Source organism: Corvus cornix, chromosome 12 (genome assembly GCF_000738735.6).
Source record: "Corvus cornix cornix isolate S_Up_H32 chromosome 12, ASM73873v5, whole genome shotgun sequence".
In the NCBI taxonomy this organism is placed as follows: domain Eukaryota; kingdom Metazoa; phylum Chordata; class Aves; order Passeriformes; family Corvidae; genus Corvus; species Corvus cornix.
Genome location: NC_046342.1, coordinates 20,576,348 through 20,599,568, shown reverse-complemented (window position 1 = coordinate 20,599,568; position 23,221 = coordinate 20,576,348). Strand labels below are relative to the sequence as shown.

Below are 23,221 nucleotides of genomic sequence, written 5' to 3'. Positions count from 1 at the left end.
GCAGTAAGACGTCCCGTGTGCATATTCTCTTTTCTCCTGCTGCCTTGGCTGAGCACGGTGTTGACATTTGAAACTTCCTGACATAAATTTTATTAAGAAATGCTGTAACTCACCCCCAGTGTCCCCCCAGCCCAGAGACTGGTGGTGACAGTGTGTGACTTGGGGGACAGCCGGCAGTGAGGGGGTGGGCATTACGCCCCCAGCCCCAGAGCTGCAGGAAGCCTTTGTTGGGAGAGGCTAATGCTGGAGGAAGATCTAATGAGTGCTTGATTTTTTGTTTGTTTGGGTTTTGGTCTTTTTTTTTGCATGTGTTACGAAACACCTACAATTTGTCCTTGTCAAGTGGCAGATGAGGGGAAGAGGGGTCAGCTGGAGTCAGACAGCAGATGGAAACATTTTTCAGGAATACAATAGCATAAGTGAATGAATTGTTGAGTAATGTGGGAAGGATAAATCCTCAGCATAAAAATCAGTTTGCATGTACACACAGTGTATCACTGAGCCTTTTCCAGGCTGGATTCTTCCCTTGGTTTCAGCACATTGCTCTCAATACTGCAAATGTGAGAGCAGACTCAGTCCATACATCTACAGTGCACAAGCAGTTAATAAACCAGTGCCCATCTCTTCGTAATAGAGACGAATCGGACACAAATTAAAAAATAACTTGGAAAAGAGGCAGCATGGTTTTCCTTTGTGTTTCCAAGGAAAAAGAATATAATGCTATGAGCAGGCTCTTTGTAAGTTGGCCATATTCTCATAATGCCTTGTCACTGGGTTTGAAAATAAACTGCTGTGGGATCTGGTGCCCATTTTCTGTTTCCCCTGCAGCATTAGCCAAGCTACAGATTGCAGCAGCAGATTGGAGTTACCCCAGGCTCCCCTATTCCTGCCTGACACAGCCAAGTATGCTGCCCACGGGCAGAACCCACCACTCCCTCTTGTCCACAGGTCCCCTCTCCACCTGTCAGAGCACTGGGGAGAAGTCCCACACACTGGTGGCAGGACATGGTGATCTCACTCCCTTTGGTGTCCCCAAGCCTGGGGCGGTTCCCCTTGGGGATGCAACATGAGGCTAGGCAGCCAAGTTCATTCCTGGGGTAATGATATCAGCAGGGCAGCATTGCCTTGAGGTTAAAATTATTCATTCTTTGTTTGCAAGGAGGGCAGCAGGGTTGTGCCTCCACTGGCATAACCCAGTTGTGTGGCTGGGAGGTTAAGGCTGCTGTGTCCAAGCTGACATTAATCAAGAGAACTCAGTATTCTCCGTTAATTACTTTACATGCACTCAATTTAGGCCAGGCAGGCTGGATTAGCCAATGCAAAATAAATCAAAGCTACATGAAAAATGCAAAAGCAACATTTCAACTGACAAAGTTCAACTTGTAAGATGGCTTTGTTCTTTGGCTTAAATCAATGTGGCTGCTCAAGAAACCCTAGCAAATACATGCAGAAGCCCTTCCCTTGTTGCCAGTTTCCACACACACAGCACCACAGAGCCCAAGTGTTTGATCTGGCACGGGCATGCTACCTCACCTGCAGAGCATCACCTGGCAGCAAGCCACCCTGCCTGGCCATGGGCGTGCTTTTAGCCTGCACTTGCTGCAAATTAAAACACACACCCCTCACTCCCTTCTCTGGCATTGAGCTGATGGATGTTCAGCTCACACAAGGATGAAGGGCAGCGGGATGGTGCTGCGGCTGCACAGGCACATGGTGCCCATCCACAGATCCTTGATTTGTCTCAGCCCTTCTGCCATGAGCTGTTCGTGCCTCGCTGCTGTCCTGTACCGCACTTCAGTGACAGCTGGGACCAAAGGCGAAGCTGTTCCCTGTGCCCAGCTGTAGCCAAGGTCCCTATCAGTGCTTTCGTCAGGCACACAGGATAATGTTTTCAGCCAGGAACAACACAGTGCCTGATTTCGGTGTCTCACCCTCACTCTAGGACTCCCCAACCAACAAACTGCTGTATGCCAAGGAGATCCCCGAGTACCGGAAGATAGTGCAGAGATACTACAAGCAAATCCACGACATGCCCCCTCTGAGTGAGCAGGAGATGAATGCCCACCTCGCGGAGGAGTCACGGGTAAGGGGGTGGAGGGGATGGGATTGAGTCTGCTGGCTCAGTGTCCTGCTGGAGCCTGGCAACAGCAGGGAATGCACATAGGTCGCAATCAGCTACTGCTTAGATGCTGGAAGGAGCACACAAGAAAGGACATTTTGCCTGAAACTTCCAAACACAAATTTCATCTGACCTAATTCCAAGCATCTTCAATTACTGCCAGAGCTGCAGTAAACACCCATGAGTTTGCTTGAGCCTAACTAGCTCTGGTACCACTGGGAGTTGAGAGCGAAATTCAGTGCCAAAAGCCAGGAAGTTCAGGCAAGGATCTCTGCAGTCCTGCAGCCACCCAGCCTGCTGGCTCCCAGGCACAACTGCCAGGGACAGCTCTGAGTCCCAGGCAGCCACTGGCAGCCAACCCTGGTACCAGCCACAGGAGCTGGCAGCCACACTTCAGATCAGAGTCCTGCCAGTGATGCACCGCAGGTTCCTCAAAATCAAACCTTCTCCCCAGGGTGTTTTAGCTTTGGGCACCAAGCAAGATTTTTCTGTCAATATTCTGCGGTGCAGCTGATGTGCTGCCCCCTCCTGTGAAATGGCTTTGGGCACAGAGGGATATGCAGTGCTGCCCAGCATGGGTATTTACAGCTGGTTTGAAAAGACCAAGACCCACCCTGATGCAAGCAAATGCACCTTCCTTAAAAATCCAGCTGTAACAATGTGACAGTAAAGTCAGGCAAAACCTGCTTTTACTGTAGTCGGTGCCTGCTGGCTGTGCTGGAACTCACATGCTCCATCCTGCTAATATTCTCCTCTCTTTTTTCTGTCTTTATAAAGAAATACCGAAATGAGTTCAACACCAATGTTGCCATGGCTGAGATATACAAATACGCTAAGAGATACCGCTCCCAGGTGAGTGGGTTTTCTGGCACTTGGGTTCTGGCCTGCCTGGGAAAGGAGGAACCATTGCAGGGGTAACCCCACAGGCAGACACCTGTATCCAGTCCCACAGAACAGGGATTATCAGGGTGTGCATAATTGCAGTACAGATGTAATAGATGCCTATGCACCTACTCTCTGTCCCTTGGCTGGTAACTTCTTGGAAGAGAAGGCTGGCTTTTCCCAGCTGATCTTAACAGTATTTGGCTGGGCTGAAGAAGGGCTGCCAGATGTGTAGACCCTTTCAGGAGAGCAAAGCATTCACCCCCAAAATAACTTCCACCCCACCAAGGCAGCAGCCCCGGCTGGCTCCTGCCCCCCTGTAACCTGTGGGCTGGTGCTGTGCCCTCAGCTCCATGATAGCAGTGCCTTTTTGTCATATACCACTCCACTGCCAGCCCTGACCAGGGACCCTAGGACAGCAGGGGTGCTGAGGGTGTGAGCACAGGGGCTGTGGGGCAGGGGTGGGCTCTCCCCTTTGGAGCTCTGGCTGGGATTTGGGCTCCATAGGTCTGGTGGGGGGAGCTGGGCTGGCAGGTGGGCACCCCACACTGTCTCAGCACTCTGCCTGCCTGTGTCTCCCACAGATCGTGGCCGCCCTGGATGCAAACCCCACGACAAAGCGCACCCAGCTCCAGCACAAATTTGACCAAGTGATTGCACTCATGGAGGACAACATCTATGAGTCCTGCAGTGAAGCCTAGGCTGGCTGCAGCCCTGGAAGTGACCTTTCTTGCAGCACAGTGCCACAAGGGAACCTGCCTTCAGCCACAGGCAGACCTTGGTCATACTCAGATAAGCCTTGTGGATGGGGTGGGCCTGGCCATGGCTAAAAGTTTCCCCCACCTCTCAAGAAGCCACAAGACACCTTTCCGAGCAGCTAAAACTCCTCTGGTCTGCGCTGTGGCACCCATAATTTATTTGCTATTGCTAGCCAGAAATGGAGGCATGACAGTTGTGGCAAGCTCAGTTCACCACTTTCCCCTTGGTCAGCACCCAAGCAGTCAGCACTCCATGCATCCCTGTGTGTGGTTCCTCGGGACAAGGCTGCAGAGCCTGGAACAACAGACACAAAGCAGAAGGGTCACCTCAGGGAGTAATGACCACAGACAGCAAAGACCATCACAGCCTGAGCTCCCACTCCATCCCTCCAACATCCTTGTTTTTCCAACACCAGGGACTCTTATCAGCTGTTCACTATCTGCTGCATTCTGTGTATTTTTGTGCCTTTTAATTTTTGTACTGTATATGTAAACATAACCACTCCTCCATCTGAGACTTGGGCAACATAGGAAACTCGGGGCTAAGACAAAGCAGTTGCTTCCCAAGCAGCTAAGGCATGGTGAAAGCACTTTATCCCTCATGGAGACAGCTGTTTGGGAGCTGGAGGGAGCACAGTCTGTGTTAGCATGAGAAGGGCTGTTTTGCCTTTCCTGGGTTCTGGTCTCTCATGCATGGCGAGCTGGAGCATGGTGGGGAGGTGAACATTCTACCACCCAGCCAGCTGGTCACAGGCATGGTCCTAGACTGCATGCAGCGGGTGAGGGAAGGACCGTGGCCCTTGCTCCTGCCCCACCACACTGGCTCCACACGTGTCCCTGGCACTGCCCCACCTCAGCCTCCGTAACACCCTTCATGCCAATAGGGCCAGCACCTGCTGACAGCCCCTCTGCCAGTGGCCTCAAGCCACACGCAGGGCAAACACCAGATAGCATTGTCTCTGCCTCTCCCTGTGACCATCACTAAACACGAGGCCAGTGCTGCAGAGGTGTCTCCTAAAGCAGCTTATTCTGCTTGCTTTGGGCCCAGCCCTGTGGCTGGTACCTGAGAGCAGCCAAGAGAGTGGGGCTTGCTGCATGGCCAGCCTGTTTTCAGCCCTTAAAGGCAGAGGCACTGGACCCAACCCCTGGCAGTGACACAGGCCAGCAGAGCATCTCCAGCACCCAGAGCTGCAAACTATGGTAGAGAGTGCCCCAGCTCAGGCTGGGGTCAGGGAGAAGGTCCCTGTGGCAGACAAATGGAGCTTGTCCGAGACTAGACACCCCAGTGCCGCCCCCACAGCATCTCACTGGGGCAACCCCCAAGCCAGCTTGGTGGCCTGTTCTCCCTCCCACAGCCCGGGGAGCTATGACTGCTCTCCTGTCCAGCATCACACAGGCCCCCTGTAGAGGCTGGATGCCCATGCTACATGTTCAAAGCCAGCATTCCTGCACGGGCAAAGGCTCCTGCCCATAGGGCTGAGCCAGCACAGCCACCGCGGTTTGACCTGCCATATAGGACAGAAACAAAGTTACTACCTCACTGCAGGAGGGTGTCAGGGAAGCCTTCATTAGTCATCCAGCTGGCTAGGATGAAGTCTGGTATTGGATGACTGTCCACCAAAACTCTTGGGTGATTCACTGCCATGGACAGGTGGTCTCCATTCCATCATTTCCAGTAATGCCACATTTGTCAGAAACCAGAACATCAGAGTTGTGTATGTGTACATAGATATCTATTTTAAAAGAAACAATAGACTTTATCCAATATGTTAAAAGGTGGGGAGGGAGGGGAGGGAAAGGGGAAGATCAAAGTTTTTTTTAAAGAGAACTACAGAAAAAGTACTTACACTGTGGAGGTCTCAATGTCTTTGCTGAGGATGTGGCTTCAGAACAGAAACTCTAAGAATGTAGCTGGGCTACATTTTATTTTGAAAGTGATTTCACAAAAATTTCTTGATGTTTTTTTTCTTTTAGAAACTGTGAATAGCTGCCAGAGATGTAGGCAGGCCCAGCATAGGAAAGGCCAGGGCAAGAAGAACCAAGGTAGCAGAGAATGTTGATCTTGGCTGGAGGCAGGGAAAGGGCCATGGAGCTGTAGACCCATGTTGTTTGTTACAGGGAAAGGATACAGGTGAGCCAGGAGTAAGTAGAGTTTGCCTCCAGGTGCTGTGGCTGGGCCATGTATTGGAGCTATTGTTCTACTATTTAATTTTTTCCAAAGCCAAAAAAAAAAAAAAAAAAAAAAAAAAAAAAGAAAAGAGAGAAAAAGTAGTTGCTACAACCATTTAAAGGAACAACTTCAGCAGAGGGTTTGTAGTGTTGTCTTGAACCTCTGAGCCCTTTGTAAGATGTTTTTAAACCTTGGCACGTGTTGTGGGTGTAGTGCCCTTACCTGCTGTGTAGTGGAAGTGGCAGACTCCTGAAAAAGCCTATCTTTGTAATAAAACAAGGTGCTGAACCTGTGGAGTGCAGTTCCTGCCAAGCACATGGGGAGGACACACATGGAAGACACCTGCACAGACAAGCTTTGCACATGCAAGACACCACGTGTGGGGTCAGCAGCCCAGTGAGGACAGGTTTGTACCCCTCGGGGCTCTCCACACACCACTCCCACAGCCAGTGCAATGGTTCCTTCCAGGACCAGGCACGGGAGGGGACAACTGGCATGAGGACAACAGCACCTGAACTGACCAGTGCTGTGCACATGAAGATCAGTAACCCCACAGAAGCAGCTGAGGCCAGGCACCCTCACCTCTGTCAGGTGCCTCCCCCCAGCCCCAGGAGCCAGTGCCTTCCTGCACTGCCAGACTCGAGTCTGCAGCTTCAGCACCCCAACACCAGCTGTGGCCCAGGGCCCTTAATAACCATGGCATTGCTAAATCTTCCCCCTCCCCTAATAAGAGCTGTGCTTTCCAGACACCAGAGGGATTTTCTTCTTCTGCTAGGAAGCTGATTCTTTGCAAAGCTAAATCCAGCCATTTAATTATTTGGGCTCTCTCAAAGCAAGAGAGCTTTGCATTTCACACCTGGTGGCTGCTGAGAGGGAGGACACAGCCCCTGCCTGCCGCTGTTGGGGACATTGCCACAAAGGTGAGTGGTGCTCTGTGAGGCCACCCCCATCTGAGAAAGCAGTGAACTCTGCTCAGTTACATTGCCACATTCCCCACCCTGTCCCTGTGGAGACACGAGTTCCAGCTCCATTAAAGATGGATCAACACAGTCAAGGCTGAAGTTTAAGAGAAGTTAGTTTGCTCAGCTCTTGCTTAAGCCCCAAAGCAAGGCCAGGAGCCTTGGAGGGCAACGGCAAGGCAAGTTGCAGATTAACAAAATCCTCTTTAGAAAGAGTTTTACTTCCACTTATTTTCTCCTGCCCAGGAGGACTGTAACCCTTTACATGATCAGCATGACCTTCAGAAGGGCTCTGCTCTGGGCAGAGCAAGAGAAATTCAGGCAATTGAAGTTATTAAATGAAAGTGTGATACACAGACCCACAGGAGCTCACGAGATAGGTTTGTAGGTGGGAACTGTGTCACAGACAGGTAATAAGAGCATGAGCTAAGCTGGAGGCTACAGTAACACCCCAAACTTGGTTTTTGAGCCCTAAAACAACTCTACCTTCTTCTTATTATAGTTAAAGCACAGGCTGCTTCACCTCTGCTGGGAGAGACTTGCCCATGGCATGTACCCAGACCTGCTGCCCTGGTGCTCCTGTAATCCCAGCTCAGCCAGGCATTAGCACAAGGGCAGCCAGGAGGACAGAGGGCTGCACACCTCACACAGGCTGTGGGCACCATGGTTCCACAACAGAACTGGCCAAACCTGAGCTTCTCTGTTCCTGGGGGCATCACCATGCTGTGTCCCATGGGTCTCAGGGTCCCTGCCCATCACCTGGCACCAGAGCTCACTGCCAGCCTGCATACACACAGCCCCCAAAGCCCAACATCCCCTTGGCACCACAGCTGGGGACATATGGGGACAGAGAGAGCAACGGCAGCAAGGCAGCTGAAACCTGCAGCATCAGCTCACCACCATGCCATGCAGGTTGAGGACAGGGCTAAGGGATTTTGGCACTGAGAGATAGAAGTGCAGGGACAGGGACCCACAACAGTCATGCCATTCCATGAGGCAAGTAAAGCAGCTTTATTAGGATGAGGAGAACACTGAGTTAAAACCTGTCCTAGGGACTGAAACCAGCCCAGACCCCAAGGGCCTGGGGCCAGCTGAAGCAGGGCTAAGCTCCTTATGGAGCCTTTCTGTCCCCTGCTGTGGGAGCTGCCTTCTTCAGCCTGGCCTTCCCCTGCCCAGCTCCTGGAGTCACCCGGGGCTTCCTTGCCTGGTCTTGACCTGCCTGTGCCTTGGGGGCATCCTGCTGTGCCCCCTTGGGCACCTTCCCCTTGCTCTTTCCCCTGGGGGCCTTTTGGGGCCCCTTCACCCCAGCACCTGAAGAACTGTCACTTTCACCCCCTCCTGCATTCTCAGCAGCCAGAGCTGCGCTGGGTCCTGAGTGTCCTTTTCGGGGGGCCTGGTGGTGGCTGGCAGTTCTCAGGGGCTCCGAAGGCCCTGTGCCATGAGCCCGGGGCCGGTCAGCAGTTCGAGGGTGCTTTGCTCTAACGCTCCTGGGCTTCTCTGCTGCTCGTGACTGGCCCTGGAGGGAAGGGAAGAGAGTACCTCAGGGTGTTGCCATGCCATGAGCCACCCAACCCCACTGCTGGCCCCCACTCACACTCGCAGGCTTCGCCTTTGGCTGCTGCTTTGTGGCTGTTGGCTTCTGCTTCGCGGCACCTGCGGAGGAAGGGCAATGGATGAGTGCAGGTGGGGCCAGGCAGTGTGAGCTGGCTCACAGGACCAGCAGCCCTTTACCTTGCTGTTGTGCTCCTGCCACAGAGGCCTTGGTGGTCCCTTTCTGTCTTGGCTTTGGAGCCTGCCTTCTGTCAGGATCTGCCTGGCCCACCTGCTGCTTGTGCAGTGGCTTCTTGAGGGCTAGCTGGAGGTGAGAGAGGGGTGTCAACAGGGCCAGGCAGCACCTCAGTCCCCAGCCCTGTGGCTTCAGCAGCCCTTGCTCACCTTGTAGGTGCCAGTGGCTCCCACAGAAGAAGAGTTGTGGGGCCGCACCAGGTCCCCGCAGCTCAGCCCCTTGCTCAGCGCCTGCTTCAGCAGGTACTTGAGGCGGATGGGGTCCACAGTGGGGTACTTGGCCAGGATGAAACGCTTGATGGCAACGACTGAGGCACCCTTCTTCTCATCATGGGCCTGCAGTGCCTCCTTGACCATCTGCAGGGTTGGAGGGTGCTGGGCCCGAAAGCACTGGGCCACGCCAGCGGGTTTGGCTGCTGAAAGAGGCACCATTTAGGATGGGAGTCCAGTCCCAAGACATTCACACCCTCAGGGGCTGCAAAGCCCCAGAAGCCAAGCAGCCACAACCCTGCTCATCCCTGCAGCCTCCCAAGGACCACAGCCACCATAGCCCAACCATAGCCATAGCCAAGCTCCAGCTCTGAAGGACCCCACAGCATTTGCAGACCCCTTACCCAGCTGAGGCTCCATGGCAGCACACAACCCCAAGCAAGCACAGGCAACTCTACCCACAGCACCAGAAACCCTACTAACATACCTAGCTCACCTCCATCCAATTTATCTGATGAGCAGCCTGGCTGCAGGTGCTTGTTGGCAGCTGCTAATTGCTCTGGTTGAAGCCCTGGTGGGAGTCGGGGTCTGGAAGTTGAAGGCCCTTTGCCAAAGCTTTGTGAGGGACTAGAGAGAAGGGGCACGCCTAAGCAGAGGGTTCAGAGAGGAATGAGAGGTGGGGGGGGGGTTGCAGGGTGATTGCCCTGAACAGGCAGAAGAAAGGTGTCTGCCTGCTGCTGGGTGGGTGTTGGGGGGGCTGAGATTCCAGCTGGCTGACAACACTTGCTGTGGAGTGCACAGGGAACCAGCCCAGAGCACGGGGCCCACACAGACCCATTGCCAGTGTGCTGGTTGGATGTGCTGTCTCCCTTCACCAAGTATGGCCTCACTGGGAAATGGGACTCTGATAATGATGGGGGGGCGGGCAGGGGAAGATTCCACACATGAGAGGAGGAAAATGAAGAGCTGCTTGGTTAGCCAGTGGAGGCAGGAGGAACAACTCTCCCCCAGTATCCCCAGGCATCACAAGCAGGACAACCATTCACCCCTGCCCATTGAACCCCACCATGTTCCGGGGAGAACACTCCCAGCCCTGGACACAGGCAGCCATATCACTTCCATGACTCCTCCGTGTGGGCACCTGCGCTTGTGAGGAGAACCTGAGTAAATCACCAATGGCTCTTTGGTGTAGCAACAGTGCAAATGTCCCCACTTTGGGGACTGCCCTCTTCATGCAGGACTCACAGGCTTTCGTGTGCATTGTCAGTTGGAAAGATGAGGAAGCTGTAAAGCAGGATTACCTGATGGCAGGACGGGCTCATGGCCATCTCAGCAGACCCAGCAATGGACCTGCAAAGCGCTGCCCATGGAGACCCTTGTCAAGGTCTGCGCCCACCTCTCGAGCCCAAGGGCCAGATCCTGGCTGAAGTGCCAGTGGGAGCCAGGTCTGGAGCACAGACCTGGGAGATAGACCCATTGCCTGGAGCCCCACATGCTCTCCTCCCCCCCAGACCAGCACCAGCCTGTTTCTTGCTCCATTTCCAGTCCATTTCTAAATTCCCCAGGAAGGAGACATTGGGGGCACAGGAGGGCTGCTGGGGCTGGCACCACAGAAGGTTTGGGTGCATTTCCTCATCCTGGATCCATCCATCACCTCTCTGGTAGCTCTGTGATGCCTCTGGCACGTGGCTGAGCTGGCAGGAGGGTCCCAAACCCTTGCTTGCCCCTAGCACCACGAGCAGCAGCCGGGTGGCACAGTCTGGGGAAGACAGCCTGTGGGCTCGGGGCCAGGCTTTGTGCCAGGGCCAGTCCTGCACAGGCAGGAGAACCACAGTGCCAGGCATCACCACACTCCTGGGGAGCACAGCCTCACAGACAGCAAATAAACACTGAATCCTTCCTCCTCTTCCCTCCAAAACCACCTCCCAGATTTGAAGTATATGAATCAGACATCAGCCTAAACACTGAATTATTCATAAAACGCTAATCTTTAGATTTCACTGAATATGCAGAAGTATCGATAAAAAAAATAATGAGAGAATTGTACTTGCAAATTGCTCTTTATTAAGGGTTTAACTCGCATGGGCTCTATATGTTCCCTATTAGTCCTTGCAAAGCTGCATAGGATTAGAAATCAGAGAGGATAATAATGTACAAAAATAGTTTCAAATGTTGATAACACTGAACAGTGAGAAAAACATCTTATTTGTATAATTGAACTAAAAATAAAAATGAAGAACACTGCTACAATTGCAATATGCCATCTTGTAGTGCTTTGAACATATGTCGGCATCGCTGAGCCATATGCTGCTGGGTCCTGCCTGCTGCGGCGTGGGGGGAGATCAGCCCTGCGCCCGGCAAGCCTGAACAGCACCAGAGCTGCCCCAAACCTCCTGCTGGGCCGAGGCCAAACTGACCACAGCCAAAATGGGGAGGGGCATGGGGGAGCTCGTTGGGGAGATGGCCCTAGGGGTCCAAAGATGCCTAAGGAAGAGAGGTGGGACTGCAGGGAAGGGGTGCTGGGGGACACGGAGCAGAGCTGCTGCTGAGGGTGCAAACTCCATCCGTGTGCTGCTGCACCAGTGCTGGAGGACTGAGCACCGAGCTGTCCCTGAGTGCTGCGGCCGCACACAGCTGTGCTGTGCTGGCAGGGCCCTCTGTGCCACCTGCCTGCCAGGCAGGACCCGTGCACCAGTATCTGTCCCATCTCCCCAGAGGAGTCACAGTGCCTCCCAGGACTTCTGGCAGATGGGACAGGGCTGGAGCTGGGAGCATCTGGCAGAGCCAGGGCACTGTGCAGCAGCCAAACCTGCTCTGGGCAGCCAGAGTGTGATGGGGCTGAGCGGCTGGGCAGCACTGGCTAGGATCCATCTCTGGCAACAGAGCCAGAAAGTGGCCCCAGCTCCAGCCCCGGCAGCAGCAGATGCAGAACGTGCCCTGGCTGGGGTGTCAAGGTGGGTTGAGGGAGGCAAGGACAGCTCTGCCATGGCCCAGGCATGGCAGAGCTCTCTGACCCAGTCTGCACTCAGAGAAGGGGCATGAGCTCTCAGCAAGTCAACAGAAATGCATGGATTTACGCCAGAGGAGCTAAGCCTTTGCATTTTAATTACAAAACGTGTGTACACATTTTCAGCCTTGTTCCCAGGGTTCCTAGTGCCAGGAGCGAGGAGCCCGCCCCACAGGGCCTTGGCCATGGTGAAGCAGGGGCAGGTGGTGGCGGCGGCGGGGCTAAGTTTGTGCTCCCAGGGTGGCACCCCAGGGACTGGCTGCTCCTGTGGGGCCTATGCAGGAGAGACCTGGCTGGTGGAGACGGAGGAGGTCTCTGTCTTGCCAGCAGACGTGTCCTCATCACCCAGTGGGTTCTTGCCACAGCAGAGGGTTGTGATCATGCAGTTACGGAACTGGGAAAGACGGAAGCCCGGGGTGAGGCAGCTAGACACCATGCAGCTCTGGCTGCAGAGCCATCTTTAAGCCCAGCAGAGCTGCTTGGAAGTCCCCAGTACTGCGGTGCAGGAGGAACTATGCCTATGGAGCCTCCTGCCCCACTGTCTGCTGCCCACCCCATCTACTGCCAGTCCTGCCTGCTCCAGTCCTGGCTCCTCCATCAACCCAGCACCTGCATTATTTCAGGTGAGATGGCCTTGCATTTGTAAGATTTATGCAACACCAAGGATGAGCTGCACAGTCAGCTTCCCACGTGCCAGGACTAGATCTGCTGGAAACAACCCCCACTCCAGACCACTGGCACCTTGAGATGCTGTAACTCTCTGCCGGCTGTTATAAAGAGAAACACAAAAGAGGAGTTGCCTGGCACCCTGCCAGTTACCTGTTTGTTCATTACGATGTAGATCACGGGGTTGTAGATGGAGGAGCTCTTGGCAAAGAATGCCGGGATGGTCATGAAGATGGGCCCGAAGTCCGATCCCTGGTTGGTGAAGATGTAGATCGCGACGCTGGCATAGGGGACCCAGCAGATCAGGAAGGAGATGACCATGATGATGACCATGCGAGTCACTTCTTTCTCTGCCTTCTGGGTTGTGGCAGACTCCTGCTGCTGGGCAGCAGCCTGCGGGCAGAAGGGAACAGAGATGTAATGGCACCAGTGGGTGCTGCACTGGTTGGGACACAGGGTCAGAGCTCACGGTAGTCAAGCTGCACATCTGGAGTTTGCTATTTCCCTCTTCATGGATGGCCAGGCTGGCCCCTGGAGGGCCCTCCCTGTCACCGTTCTTGAGCCTGGTGTGGGCCCCTTCCCAGCACTGGGGATGCGGTAGCCCTACGGCCACTGCATCCGGCAGGTACCCACCTCCTTGACAGTGCAAACCAGGTTCCCATAGCAGAAGAAAATGATCAACAGCGGGATCGTGAAGTGAACCACAAACATGTAGATGACAAAAGATTCATTGTTGACCTCTGGCTTCAGAGTGTAATAGTCGATCCCGCATGAGCATTGCATGCCCTCGGGGATGTACCTGCAAGGTGAGCCCAGCAGGTCAGCACCTAGCAGAGGAAACGGGCTGGAAGCCACAGATGAGCCACCAGCCAGGCTCCCATAGCCCCGACGCTGGGTCCAACGCTTTCCCTACCTGGACCAGCCGAAAAGTGGGGGAGCCGCGCACGCCAAGGCCATGATCCAGGAGAAGGCAACGCCCATGATGGCATGGTTCTCCCCGAAGCGGAAGTTGCTCATGGGCTTGCAGACCACTATGTATCTTTCGATAGCCAGGACCACCAGTGACCAGAGACCAATTTCACCTGCACCGGGGGAGAGGGGTGGAAAGGGACACAGGGACTTTGAGCAACAGGAAAAGAAAAACACCCTGATGGCAGCATGAGGCCTCCTCAGACTGATGCTCCTGAGGACAACTCCTGGCAGCAGCTTAATCTCCACCAAGAGTTTGGAAAGATAAATGAAGAATGGTCAAGGCCAGATGTGGTAGGTCAGTGTGAGAAGACCCCTTCTTACTGTACTGCTGACCCACAGGAACCACTTTGCTGCTATGTTTTGAGATCCATGGCTGATCCCACCATTCATCCCAGACAGCACCTGCATCTGCAAGCCTGTGGTCACGCTCTGAGATGCGGCAAGTGCCCGTCATCCCAGGATTTCCCTTCACTACCCACAGCTTCCCGGAAAACTTGTGGCACAAGGACCAAACCAGTGGAACAGTAGCTGTGGCTGAAGGCTGAGCTGAATGGAGGAGGGCATTTTTAGATACACAATTTCTGTTTAACATGTTTGTTTCCATACCAGGCTGGCATGGGGAGGAGAGCCAGCTCTGCTTGCCCGTACCACCATGCACCACACCAGAGCCAATGGCAGATTCAGTTCTGCAAAATGGGAGGAAAACATTGTCATCTCTCGAGTCAGAAAGTGAGCCAAGGAGATGCGCAAATCCAACAACTGCAAAATCTGGCATTGGCTGCTTTTCACTGCTGCACTGTGGTTCTCAGGATACTGAGCAGGTGGCTCCCAAAATAAAGTTTAAAAAAAAAGTGTCACTTGTCAGTTTCTTCAGCTCCTACCTGGAAACATGGCAGTGGCCTCAGTTCACATCAGTAGCAGGTCAAGGACATTACAGGTACCATGTTTTTCCAAGATCATCTGCGTGTTTTCCCTCCCACTCCCACAATCTGGGGAAATTCCTGACAGAAGACATTTGAATATTTGGAAAACTTACCACCCAGTGTGGCAAAGAAGCCTTCGATGTAGCACCCTGTTACTCCAAAGACGAAGTACCCATTCATGGAGGTGTACATAGTGGTTGTGAAGCCTCCAAATACCATGAAGAGGTCAGCAACCGCCAGGTTCAGAAGGATGTAGTTTAGAGGCGTCCGGAGCTTCTTGTGCTGGATGGTGACGTACAGCGTGAGGAAGTTGATGGGGAAGCCGAGCAGAATCAACATGAACATGTAGGCAGCCAGTGCTGAGAACTTCCAAGGCTCAGCCAGGTAATACTGGGGGTACTCAAAGGGGCTCCGCACCACTCCAGTCTTGTTGGACATGGGCACATAGAAGTCTTGGCCTTCTGTCCCGTTCATGGTTGCAGTTTGTGAGGTGTTTTTTGCTCTTACTCTGGGAGTTCTTTTGTGCAAGGAGGAAATCGCCTCTGAAATGGAGCTCCTGCCACCTCTCAGCCTTCACTGTCACCCCAAGGAACCAGTTACACTCGCGTCCACAGGGCACCTCTTATAAAGTGCCCCCAGGGTAAGCTCCAGGCACTGGTGTCAGCACGATTAGGGTTTAGAGAATTATTAATCATAATCATCCCTGGATAATTGGCTTTCCTGGGAAGGTGTTAAGGTGACACCAGTTTCTGGCCAGTGCTGTCATTGTTGGAGACCACAGCTCATGGTCGCATATATAAAGAGGTAGCTCTGCACTGCACCATTCTTTTGGAGGGGCTCAAATCAGGCAGCAGCTCCACTCACACAGCCTTGCTCTCCCTTTCCATTCCCTGCTAACAGGAGGGATGTGGGCGGTTCAAATCCCAGGACAGTGGGTTTGGGGGCTGCAAATGGTGGCCGGGCTGGGCAGGTGTGGTGTGGTCCCTCAGTGACAGAGGGGAGTCCCAGCCCCATTCTCACAAGGGGAATGTGGTCTATGAGACCAGCCAGTCCCCACCAGAGAGCCATCGCCACGTAACTGCCAGTCCCTGTGGGAGGCTGCAGAAGGCAGCATGACCAAACCTTCCACATGCTCCAGTCACCTCTCTACTCAGGATTTGGCTGTTTGACCACTGCCATGAAACACTGGCCCCACTGGCAGGTTACGAGTTGTGCCATCACCTCTGTGCCTGTCTTTGTATCTGATTTGGGTCATGCCAACTACATTGGTAACACCTAATAAATAACCTACTCCATCTCTCCTGGACTGGAATCATTCTGCAACAGTGCTGAGAAGGCTGCTGGACCAGGGCACTGTTGGGAGGTTCAGAGCTGAAGCCAACACTCAGCTTCATATGCTGGTTGACAGACAACCTCAGTCTCCTCAAACCTTGCATAATCATCAAACTCCGTAGGGAAGGCTATTGTTGGAGCCTTCCATGTCCTCTCTGTCTCTCTGGCTCACCACTTTATGCACTCAGTTGTGCTTGAAACATTCCTTGTGCCAACCAGCAGCTGAGTTACACATTTTCTTAATTTTTCAGAGGCAGTGGGACAAAACGACAGGAAGTGAGCACAAAGAGACTCTTTGCTCTGCCCCTTTGTAGGTGACAGAGGCTGGAAGGGAGCTGAGCACCCACCTCCCCTTGCTGTTTTGGCTGCACTGAAAGCTGAGCGGAGGGTTCCTCACAGCCAGGAGCAGGTGAACTCAAGGGCCTCATCCAGCACTGGAGGACGTACCAGAGCTGCTGGAGCTCATGGGTGCAAGGTGGGCAGCAGTTCATGTCCTCTCAGCCTTATAGACTTCTTCCAGTCCTGGCCTAGTTTTCACCAATGTTCCTTGTAGGTTAGTTTAGCAATAAGTTTAATGGAAAAATGCACAAAGCACTGTACTCAGAGCAGAGACCAAGCTGGGAAACCTGCCTTCTAAGTGGGGAAGGTGGAAGGAGCTGAAGTGCTGGCACCACAGACTAGGGTAGATCTTGCTGGCAGCCCAATGCAGGCCACAGTCTCTGGACAGTCCCAAAGGTCTTCCTTCACCTTAACATGAAAACACCAGGTCCTCACACACACTGCTTACCCTAAGTCCCTCTCAATTAATTTCTCACACTTGTTGCCAAGGCCAAAGCAGTGCCACTTTCTAACTGCAAATGCAGCTGTTTCACTCATACCTGGGCACACAGGGATTAAAGGTTTATTTCCTTAAACACTTTAAGCTGATGCAATAAGCCACTGCTGAGGTAGCAGCTGCTGTGCAAAGCTTAGGGCTGGCGTGCGTCACCACTGGACGCAGCAATGGGACAGGCAGGCAGCAGTGAGACAGAGGAACGGGGCAAATTGCTCACAACACCTTCCAACCAACGTGCCGTGGTGGGACCTCTTGTGCCTCCAGGGACTCCTCAGCATGAAGTTGGCTGGCAGGCTCCATGGCATAGGGCAGCCTGGACTAGAACACCTTCATCATGTATGAGACATGTGGAGTGTTTCTGCCCAGAAAGCCCAAAACACTTTTCAAAGCTAGACTGCATTCACAGAGTTGTTTAAAAAAAAAAAAAGCTTCCTTGCCTGGTCCATTTTGTCTCTGTGTCACAGCAAACCCTTTCTCTTCATTTTTATAATTTTTCATTCCCACTGGCTCTGCACAGCCAGCTCAGTTCCAGAAGGAGCTGAATTCCACCCTGGCTCCCATCTCAAACAGCATTGTTTATCCATGTCAATAGCAGAGTCTTCACTGCAAACAGTGACAGCTGAGTTAGAAAGCAGACGAGCTGTAATTAGAACAGAATGTTTTTAAAGTGGTAAATCAAGCAAACTTGGTCAGGAACCACTGAGGGACTCGGAAACCCGGCGGTGCGATTGCAGGGTCTCCTTTTCCAGAGGAACTCGAGCAGACAGACATCCCGTTTCACGTGCAAAGTGCTGCTCCCGTGGGAGCTGCTCCGCCAGCACCAACCACCTCAGCCAGTTGCTCACGTCCTTTCCCACTCAGGGTAAAGGCAGGCTGGAACAAACAGGCTACCATCACAACAGAACTCATGGCAACACGGGCAGTTTATACTGGATTAAAGTCAAGAGAGACATCACTTCCCAGCTCCAGGCGAGCTGGTTACCTACATGAATCTTCCCGCTGCTGGGAATGACCCCGTGACCATCCTCGTGAGATTCCCCTGTCCGGGGGTGCGTTGGTGTTACTGGCACAGAGCTCACTTCCCTCACAGCAGCGTGGGGGGCTGTGTGTTGGTGTCTAAACCGGCACTGGGAACAGGCCGCTGCTGCAGCTGGGGCTGAGCACTGGGCTCTCCATTCTCCCTGCTCTGTCCCCCTCAGCAACAGGCCAGAGCAGGGCAGGGAACAGAGAGGGACAGAGCTGGGGCAGCTGGCCAAAGGGGTGTGCCACTCCAGATGATGTTGTGCTCCTAAATAAAAGCTCGGGGAAAGGGGGAAGAAGGGAGGATGTTTTTGTGGTGTTTGCCTTCCCAAGTGACGGTTACTCACGCTGAGCCCTGCTCTCCAGGAAGCAGGGAATAGATTCCTTCTTGCTTTGCTTTGCTTGCACGCAGAGCTCTGCTTCAGCTATTAAACTGTCTTTATTTCAACACAGGAGTTTCTTGGCTTTTGTTCTCCTGTTTCCTGCCCAGTTCTGTAGGCAGAACAAGCCAGCGTGGGGGCTCGGGTGCTGCCTGGGACTGATGCCCCCCGTGTCTCGTGTCTCTGCAAGAGGCTGCAGTGGAGAGCAGTGGCTCTGTCCCCTCCCACCTGCACACACAGCTTGCCCTTGGCTCAGGACTGACACAATACTGGGGACACGCCACTCAGCAGCACTCCCTTAGCACGGCCCTCCATGGCAGCACCACAGTCTGACATCCTGCACTTTAACCAGGTGAACTCCACATAGATTCAGCCACCACCTGCTCCAGGGTGGCTGTGAGATGCCCCCAGTGCCAAGAGCAGTGGAACTCTTCAGATTATATTTGAAGGGCTCTAAACTCTAAATGCTGTTCTTGCCTAAATGGAATAGAAAGGAAAAAGAAATTCAAGACCAGAAGCATCGGTATTATAGCAAATTCTGAGACAACGAATAGTGAAAAATAGTCCCATTTATTTGAAGATCTGTCAATAACTGGTGTGTTATAAGGAGCACAATCTGGAGTAAAACCAGTTTCTTAAAGGCTGAACGTGATCCTAGAAACATTCCTGTAAAATTCTGTGGCACTTCAGCTGCTTGCCTGGAAAATGCAGAGCACATTCACAAAAACCAGACATTTTAATTAAAAAAAACAATTACAATTCTTCAACTTGGTTCCACTCTTACATACAAAATGGGACAAGATGACATAACTAAGTTGTTAGGAAAGCTCTTTAGATCTAAGAAGTGTTTTGCCAAGCCAACAGGGGAGTCTGTTGTTGAGGTAAAAGACTGGTTTTCTTCATTGGTTTGACTCATCTATTCTCCGCCGACAGAATGGACAACAATTATGCTGGAGTATGAGGAGCTCATAGTCTTCTGTGTGAAACATCTATTAATTAGGAACAGATTTAAGACAAGTTAGCCTGTACCCTGCTCCAAGAAAATGCAAACTGAGCTCAATGGCTGCTCAATAGCACAGATATCTGGAACTACCACCACAGAGAACTGGTCCTCTTGGTTTCAATCACCTGAGATGCTACAGCCTGGAACAGAGCAGCAAGCACTTCACAGACCTCTGCCAGTGCTGCTGAGAAGGCACAAACCCATTAACTACTTTTGCAAAAGGATAGACAATTAGACAGTTGTGTAAGTAAACATGACTGAATTCCAGCATTTCAAAAAGTAATTTCTGAGTGAGGCAGGAGCAGGACTGAATCACAAGATAACAGTCACTGACTGATTTTCCTTGCTAGATCAGGCTGCAAGTCAGAGAGACAGAGCAAAAGGAAATAAATACAAATCAGCTTCTGTTGGTCAGCCAAGGTTTGCTTGAGAGGCTCTGACTTGCTGTCAGGGCAACTTCTCAAATTCAGCTACAGCCAAGTCTTCGAAGGCAGCTGTTCCTCTATCTAGCACACAACTCAGAGCTGGGGTTTCACTACTCTGTCTCTACCTCATTCAGGAATTTGCTCAGTACATTTTAGAGTATGAGGTTTCAATGATTAGCATTGTTTCACCCATCAGGTTCTGGACAGGGCTTTTCATTTATTTTTTCAGCCTCTCCATGAGAACACTACCTGAAAGCAGGATGGACACATGGTGATGGAGGCGTCGGGCAGCAGCGAGCGGTAGTACTGCCACCGCAGCGGCCTCGGCCAGCGCTTGATCAGGACGTCCCTGCGGCTCATGGAGCGGAGCACGGCACGGCTCACCACCACTGGGACAAACTCGGAGCCTCCTTGCTGCACGAGAGCACGTTTGCAAAGAATCGCTGTTACCAGCTGCAAGGCCCTTTGAGGATTTGTAAGTTGTTTTAAGAAGCCAAGTTAAATTCAGTAGAAGAAGCTAATGTAGAACTGGCCCAAGCCTTGTCCCACCAAAGTCCCAGTCAGCTTTACCAAAACCTTCAGTGACAGCAGCATCCAGCCACATCTGTTTCCAGTGAGCTTTCTCTTACCTCTTTAACATCCCTCCTTGCAAATAACAGCCATGCTCAGTCTCTATGAAACCCTCACAGTAAGGCCTGCTCTATAGGTGTGTTGCTGCTGTACCAGTGCACAGTGAGAAAACGAAATTCCAGCAACGTTTAGTTTAAAATCTTTGTTGTTTTGTGATGTTTATGTTTGTTTGTTTGGGGTTTTTGTGCGTGTGGGTTTTCCTGGCTTGTTTGTTTTTGAGGGGTTTTGTTTGCTGTTTTTAAGGGAGGAGTTGACTGGTTAGTCCATTTGCGTCTCAAGTGCCATCCCTCTCCCAGTCCCCTGCTCTGCAGCTCTCTTTGTACCACACACACACCAGAAGAGCAGCTTTGTAAAGTAAAATCTTGTATTAATTTCTGTTGGTAGATACTAGTACAGTTCTTACCTCAAAGCTCAGTTTTGCTGTAAAGGGATCATCATCCTCAATAATACCTGTACTGTCATCAAGTCTCAAACTCTGAGCATCTGGATGCATGTCTTAAGGAAGGACAAGAATTCCTGTAAAACTAGCTCTGCTTACCATAGCCAGCACTGACAGAATCCTATGAAAGCATCCCAGCAGGACCAGTACCCTTGCTGCTTCAGAGTATCTCAAACTGGAAGTGCCCAGGCCACTATAAAAAGCACCAAGAAGGCCTTGCTGGGATTTCCAGTGACTGGGGAAGTTTATCACTGCAGCTGCTGTAGAACAGCAAGACGGACCACAGCCAGGCATGACATCAGCTCTTACCCGTCCACAGATGACAGAGCAAAGGAAGCAATCTATTGAAATTACATTTTTGGGCAGCTTTAGTAAGAGTTTGTGTGTTCTTGTGCATTACTCTACATCTCATATTCTGTAAACCTCCCCAGCAACTGGGAGCTCTGGATGCCAAAGCATTCCAAACCAAAGTTGTGAAGTGCTACTTCCCTTGGCTGAGAGAAGGCAGGCTCTAAAGGAAGCTCTTAATTAGAAGCAACGCACTCCAGATTCCCCCAATCCTTGTCAGAAAGCAGTTCACACAGAATAGGTGAAGCATGGCATTCCATGGTTAAAAATAAATATTGCACAGGATCAGAAATAAACTGTCCTGATGGAAAAGCTTCTTCACAATGTTAGGTTTAGTTAAACCATACTTTGGTTGTCATACCAACACAATGAAGAAGCAAGATGCAATTGTACTTACATCAGTCATATGACAAAAAGAAAGGTTTAAACCTAAGGGGAAAAAATAAACTCAAAATTGTTTAATACTTCCCTATGAAAAGGACTGGAAACCAATTCTAATCAAAAGGATACGGTCACTCATCATCTCTTGCCATTTATTCTCTCTTTTACTCGCTCTTGGAGCTTCAAGATCAATGAGAGCTACAGCTTCTTCATCCGTGATGCCATCTTCCAAATAGAACTCAACCAGGTGCAGCACCTCTAAAAGGTGGGAAAGGCAGGAAGTGTTTGACCTGCAGGAACTCAGGAAATGCCTCATAGCAGATACTCTGCTCCTTCAGTAACAAACAGCCTCTGGCTTCCATGTCAGTGGTGTTCTGCCCACCTTCTCTCATGAAACAAGTTAAATAAAAAAAAATTACAGCAAACTAGATCTCCTGAACTTCTGAAAGGATTATGTTCACCTTCACAGAACACTAGATGCATTTCAGTGTCTGGCAATAAAACAATGCTGTGCTGCTGTTGCTGCCCTGAAGTGAGATCCAACAACCCCCACTTAGTCAAATTTAACAGCAGTAAAGGAACATTTGTTTACCCAAACAACACTGCAGAGAGAAGAAATTAAGCACTAACCGACTCTGTTAAAATTTATCTACTTGCAAAGCATGAGCAAACCTGACGTCCCAACACACCATAGGAGGAGGCCGAGAAGACGAAAGGCTGTCTGCAGTTAATGCAGACATTCCCCAGGTTATTCAGCAAAGGGTTGTTGGTGGAGCACCTGTAACACAGGGGCACGAGCTCCTGAAAAGATAGATTGAGAGCATGGTAATCACAGACCAGCACATCCCCAACTCTTTGTTTTCAATTAAATACGGGCCCCTTCAGCTGACAACACTGATACAACACCAGCGCCAGTCTGGAGAAGCACTGCTGTGAAAACAGATCCTTCAACATCTGAAAATGCTTTCCCTTTTTAACAAACCAGCAAGTTTTCCCATTAAAAATAGCTGTCTTCACCATTTTAACAATTAAATTTTCACCTTGCCTTTGCAGTAACAGAAGCAGAATTCTGCATTAAATACACAGGGACAAAAGAAGCTGAAGAGAAGTTTGCTGAAGCAAAGTTTTTTGCTCTAAGATTTGGTCAAATTTAGGTTCTCCAATTAATTCATCTCTTTTCAAGAGCAGAGTTATTTTAGGCAGCTCTTAAAGGGTGTGTTTCTATTATTTCAGGAGGCCAGGTGCATGTTCACTGGTACAATGCAATTTATTTTTAGTGAGCACTCCCTGAGACATGGCTTTATAGAACACTGCAGAAAGCCAGATTTCAGTGAAAGAAGAAAAGGTGTTAAAATAAGATTTACGGAAGGAAGGTTACTGAAGGGATGGAGGGAGGAGGGAAAGAGTGTTAGGAGTGGGACAAATGAAAGTGACCTCCAGCTGGAGAGAGAGACAAAGACTGTGGAACAATAGCATGTGAACTGGGGAGCAAAGGGCTTGGAAGAATTAACAGGCAGCGAGGAAGGTGACTGCAAGAGAGGAGAGGGAGGATGGAAGCTGCCCACAAAGAGACGGCTGATTTTAATTTGCTCTCAGGAGCAGAAGGAAGTCTGACTTGAAGAGTAACAATAAAAGGACTGTGTTTCCAGCAGAAATACAATTATATCACAGAGCGACGCATAATATATTTCAGATTGTTTTGTGCACACAGGAACTTGTATTCCAGGATTAGGCCACATATTAATGATTAACATGAAACACATTACATCTTACTTCACTGTCATGGAATGGCTTGGACCGGATTGTCAGGCTGCCCAGCTCAACGGATTTCTGGAACCTCTCTGGGATCTGCAGTCCCTGCAGCTTGTCATAGGCATGACGAGCCAATTTATATGCACCAAGAGCTTTACTCTGCTTTGCCAGGGCCAATAATGTATTGCTATAATTTAATTAAGGAATAAAAATACATACAGCATT

The 23,221-nt window shown here is 51.3% G+C and overlaps 4 protein-coding genes across 6 annotated transcripts in view; 1 reads left to right on the top strand and 3 right to left on the bottom strand.

Moving 5' to 3' along the window:
- Positions 1 to 6,217, top strand: part of PLXND1 (plexin D1) — a 70,447-nt gene extending 64,230 nt beyond the window's left edge. Inside the window, 3 exon segments of the mRNA XM_039559207.1 lie at positions 1,943 to 2,083; positions 2,897 to 2,971; positions 3,586 to 6,217. Of these exon segments, the coding sequence (XP_039415141.1) occupies positions 1,943 to 2,083; positions 2,897 to 2,971; positions 3,586 to 3,702 (333 nt within the window). The 3' untranslated portion in view covers positions 3,703 to 6,217.
- A 1,658-nt stretch (positions 6,218 to 7,875) lies between these two features.
- Positions 7,876 to 9,888, bottom strand: LOC104683407 (histone H1.8). Its single transcript, XM_010390292.4, has 4 exons — positions 8,824 to 9,888; positions 8,620 to 8,743; positions 8,483 to 8,541; positions 7,876 to 8,404 (listed from the first exon to the last, which is right to left on the bottom strand). Exons 1-4 carry the CDS (start codon positions 9,103 to 9,105, stop codon positions 8,000 to 8,002), a joined length of 870 nt encoding a protein of 289 aa, XP_010388594.1. The 5' UTR covers positions 9,106 to 9,888; the 3' UTR covers positions 7,876 to 7,999.
- A 1,036-nt stretch (positions 9,889 to 10,924) lies between these two features.
- RHO (rhodopsin) lies at positions 10,925 to 15,067 on the bottom strand. Its single transcript, XM_010390291.4, has 5 exons — positions 14,565 to 15,067; positions 13,470 to 13,638; positions 13,190 to 13,355; positions 12,710 to 12,949; positions 10,925 to 12,284 (listed from the first exon to the last, which is right to left on the bottom strand). Exons 1-5 carry the CDS (start codon positions 14,923 to 14,925, stop codon positions 12,165 to 12,167), a joined length of 1,056 nt encoding a protein of 351 aa, XP_010388593.1. The 5' UTR covers positions 14,926 to 15,067; the 3' UTR covers positions 10,925 to 12,164.
- A 3,502-nt stretch (positions 15,068 to 18,569) lies between these two features.
- IFT122 (intraflagellar transport 122) overlaps positions 18,570 to 23,221 on the bottom strand; it is a 31,736-nt gene continuing 27,084 nt past the window's right edge. For 2 of the 3 annotated variants that reach the window (XM_039559208.1, XM_020583729.2), the window contains 6 exons: positions 23,018 to 23,183; positions 21,934 to 22,045; positions 21,374 to 21,502; positions 20,480 to 20,559; positions 19,696 to 19,860; positions 18,570 to 19,007 (listed from right to left, as the gene is read on the bottom strand). In XM_039559208.1, coding sequence (XP_039415142.1) covers positions 18,918 to 19,007; positions 19,696 to 19,860; positions 20,480 to 20,559; positions 21,374 to 21,502; positions 21,934 to 22,045; positions 23,018 to 23,183 — 742 coding nt within the window. In that variant the 3' untranslated portion in view covers positions 18,570 to 18,917. Of the gene's footprint in view, positions 19,008 to 19,695; positions 19,910 to 20,479; positions 20,560 to 21,373; positions 21,503 to 21,933; positions 22,046 to 23,017; positions 23,184 to 23,221 lie in introns of all 3 variants that reach the window. The other variant, XM_039559209.1, reaches the window with a different exon arrangement.

Coding starts and splice junctions, on each gene's coding strand:
- LOC104683407 (XM_010390292.4), bottom strand. CDS start 9,105: ATGGTGCCTCTTTCAGCAGCCAAACCCGCTGGCGTGGCCCAGTGCTTT. Junction 8,744..8,823: donor GAGCCACTGGCACCTACAAG/GTGAGCAAGGGC, acceptor TCTCACCTCCAG/CTAGCCCTCAAGAAGCCACT. Junction 8,405..8,482: donor CAAAGGCGAAGCCTGCGAGT/GTGAGTGGGGGC, acceptor CCTTCCCTCCAG/GGCCAGTCACGAGCAGCAGA.
- RHO (XM_010390291.4), bottom strand. CDS start 14,925: ATGAACGGGACAGAAGGCCAAGACTTCTATGTGCCCATGTCCAACAAG. Junction 13,356..13,469: donor CCACTTTTCGGCTGGTCCAG/GTAGGGAAAGCG, acceptor CTCACCTTGCAG/GTACATCCCCGAGGGCATGC. Junction 12,950..13,189: donor TGGTTTGCACTGTCAAGGAG/GTGGGTACCTGC, acceptor TTCTGCCCGCAG/GCTGCTGCCCAGCAGCAGGA.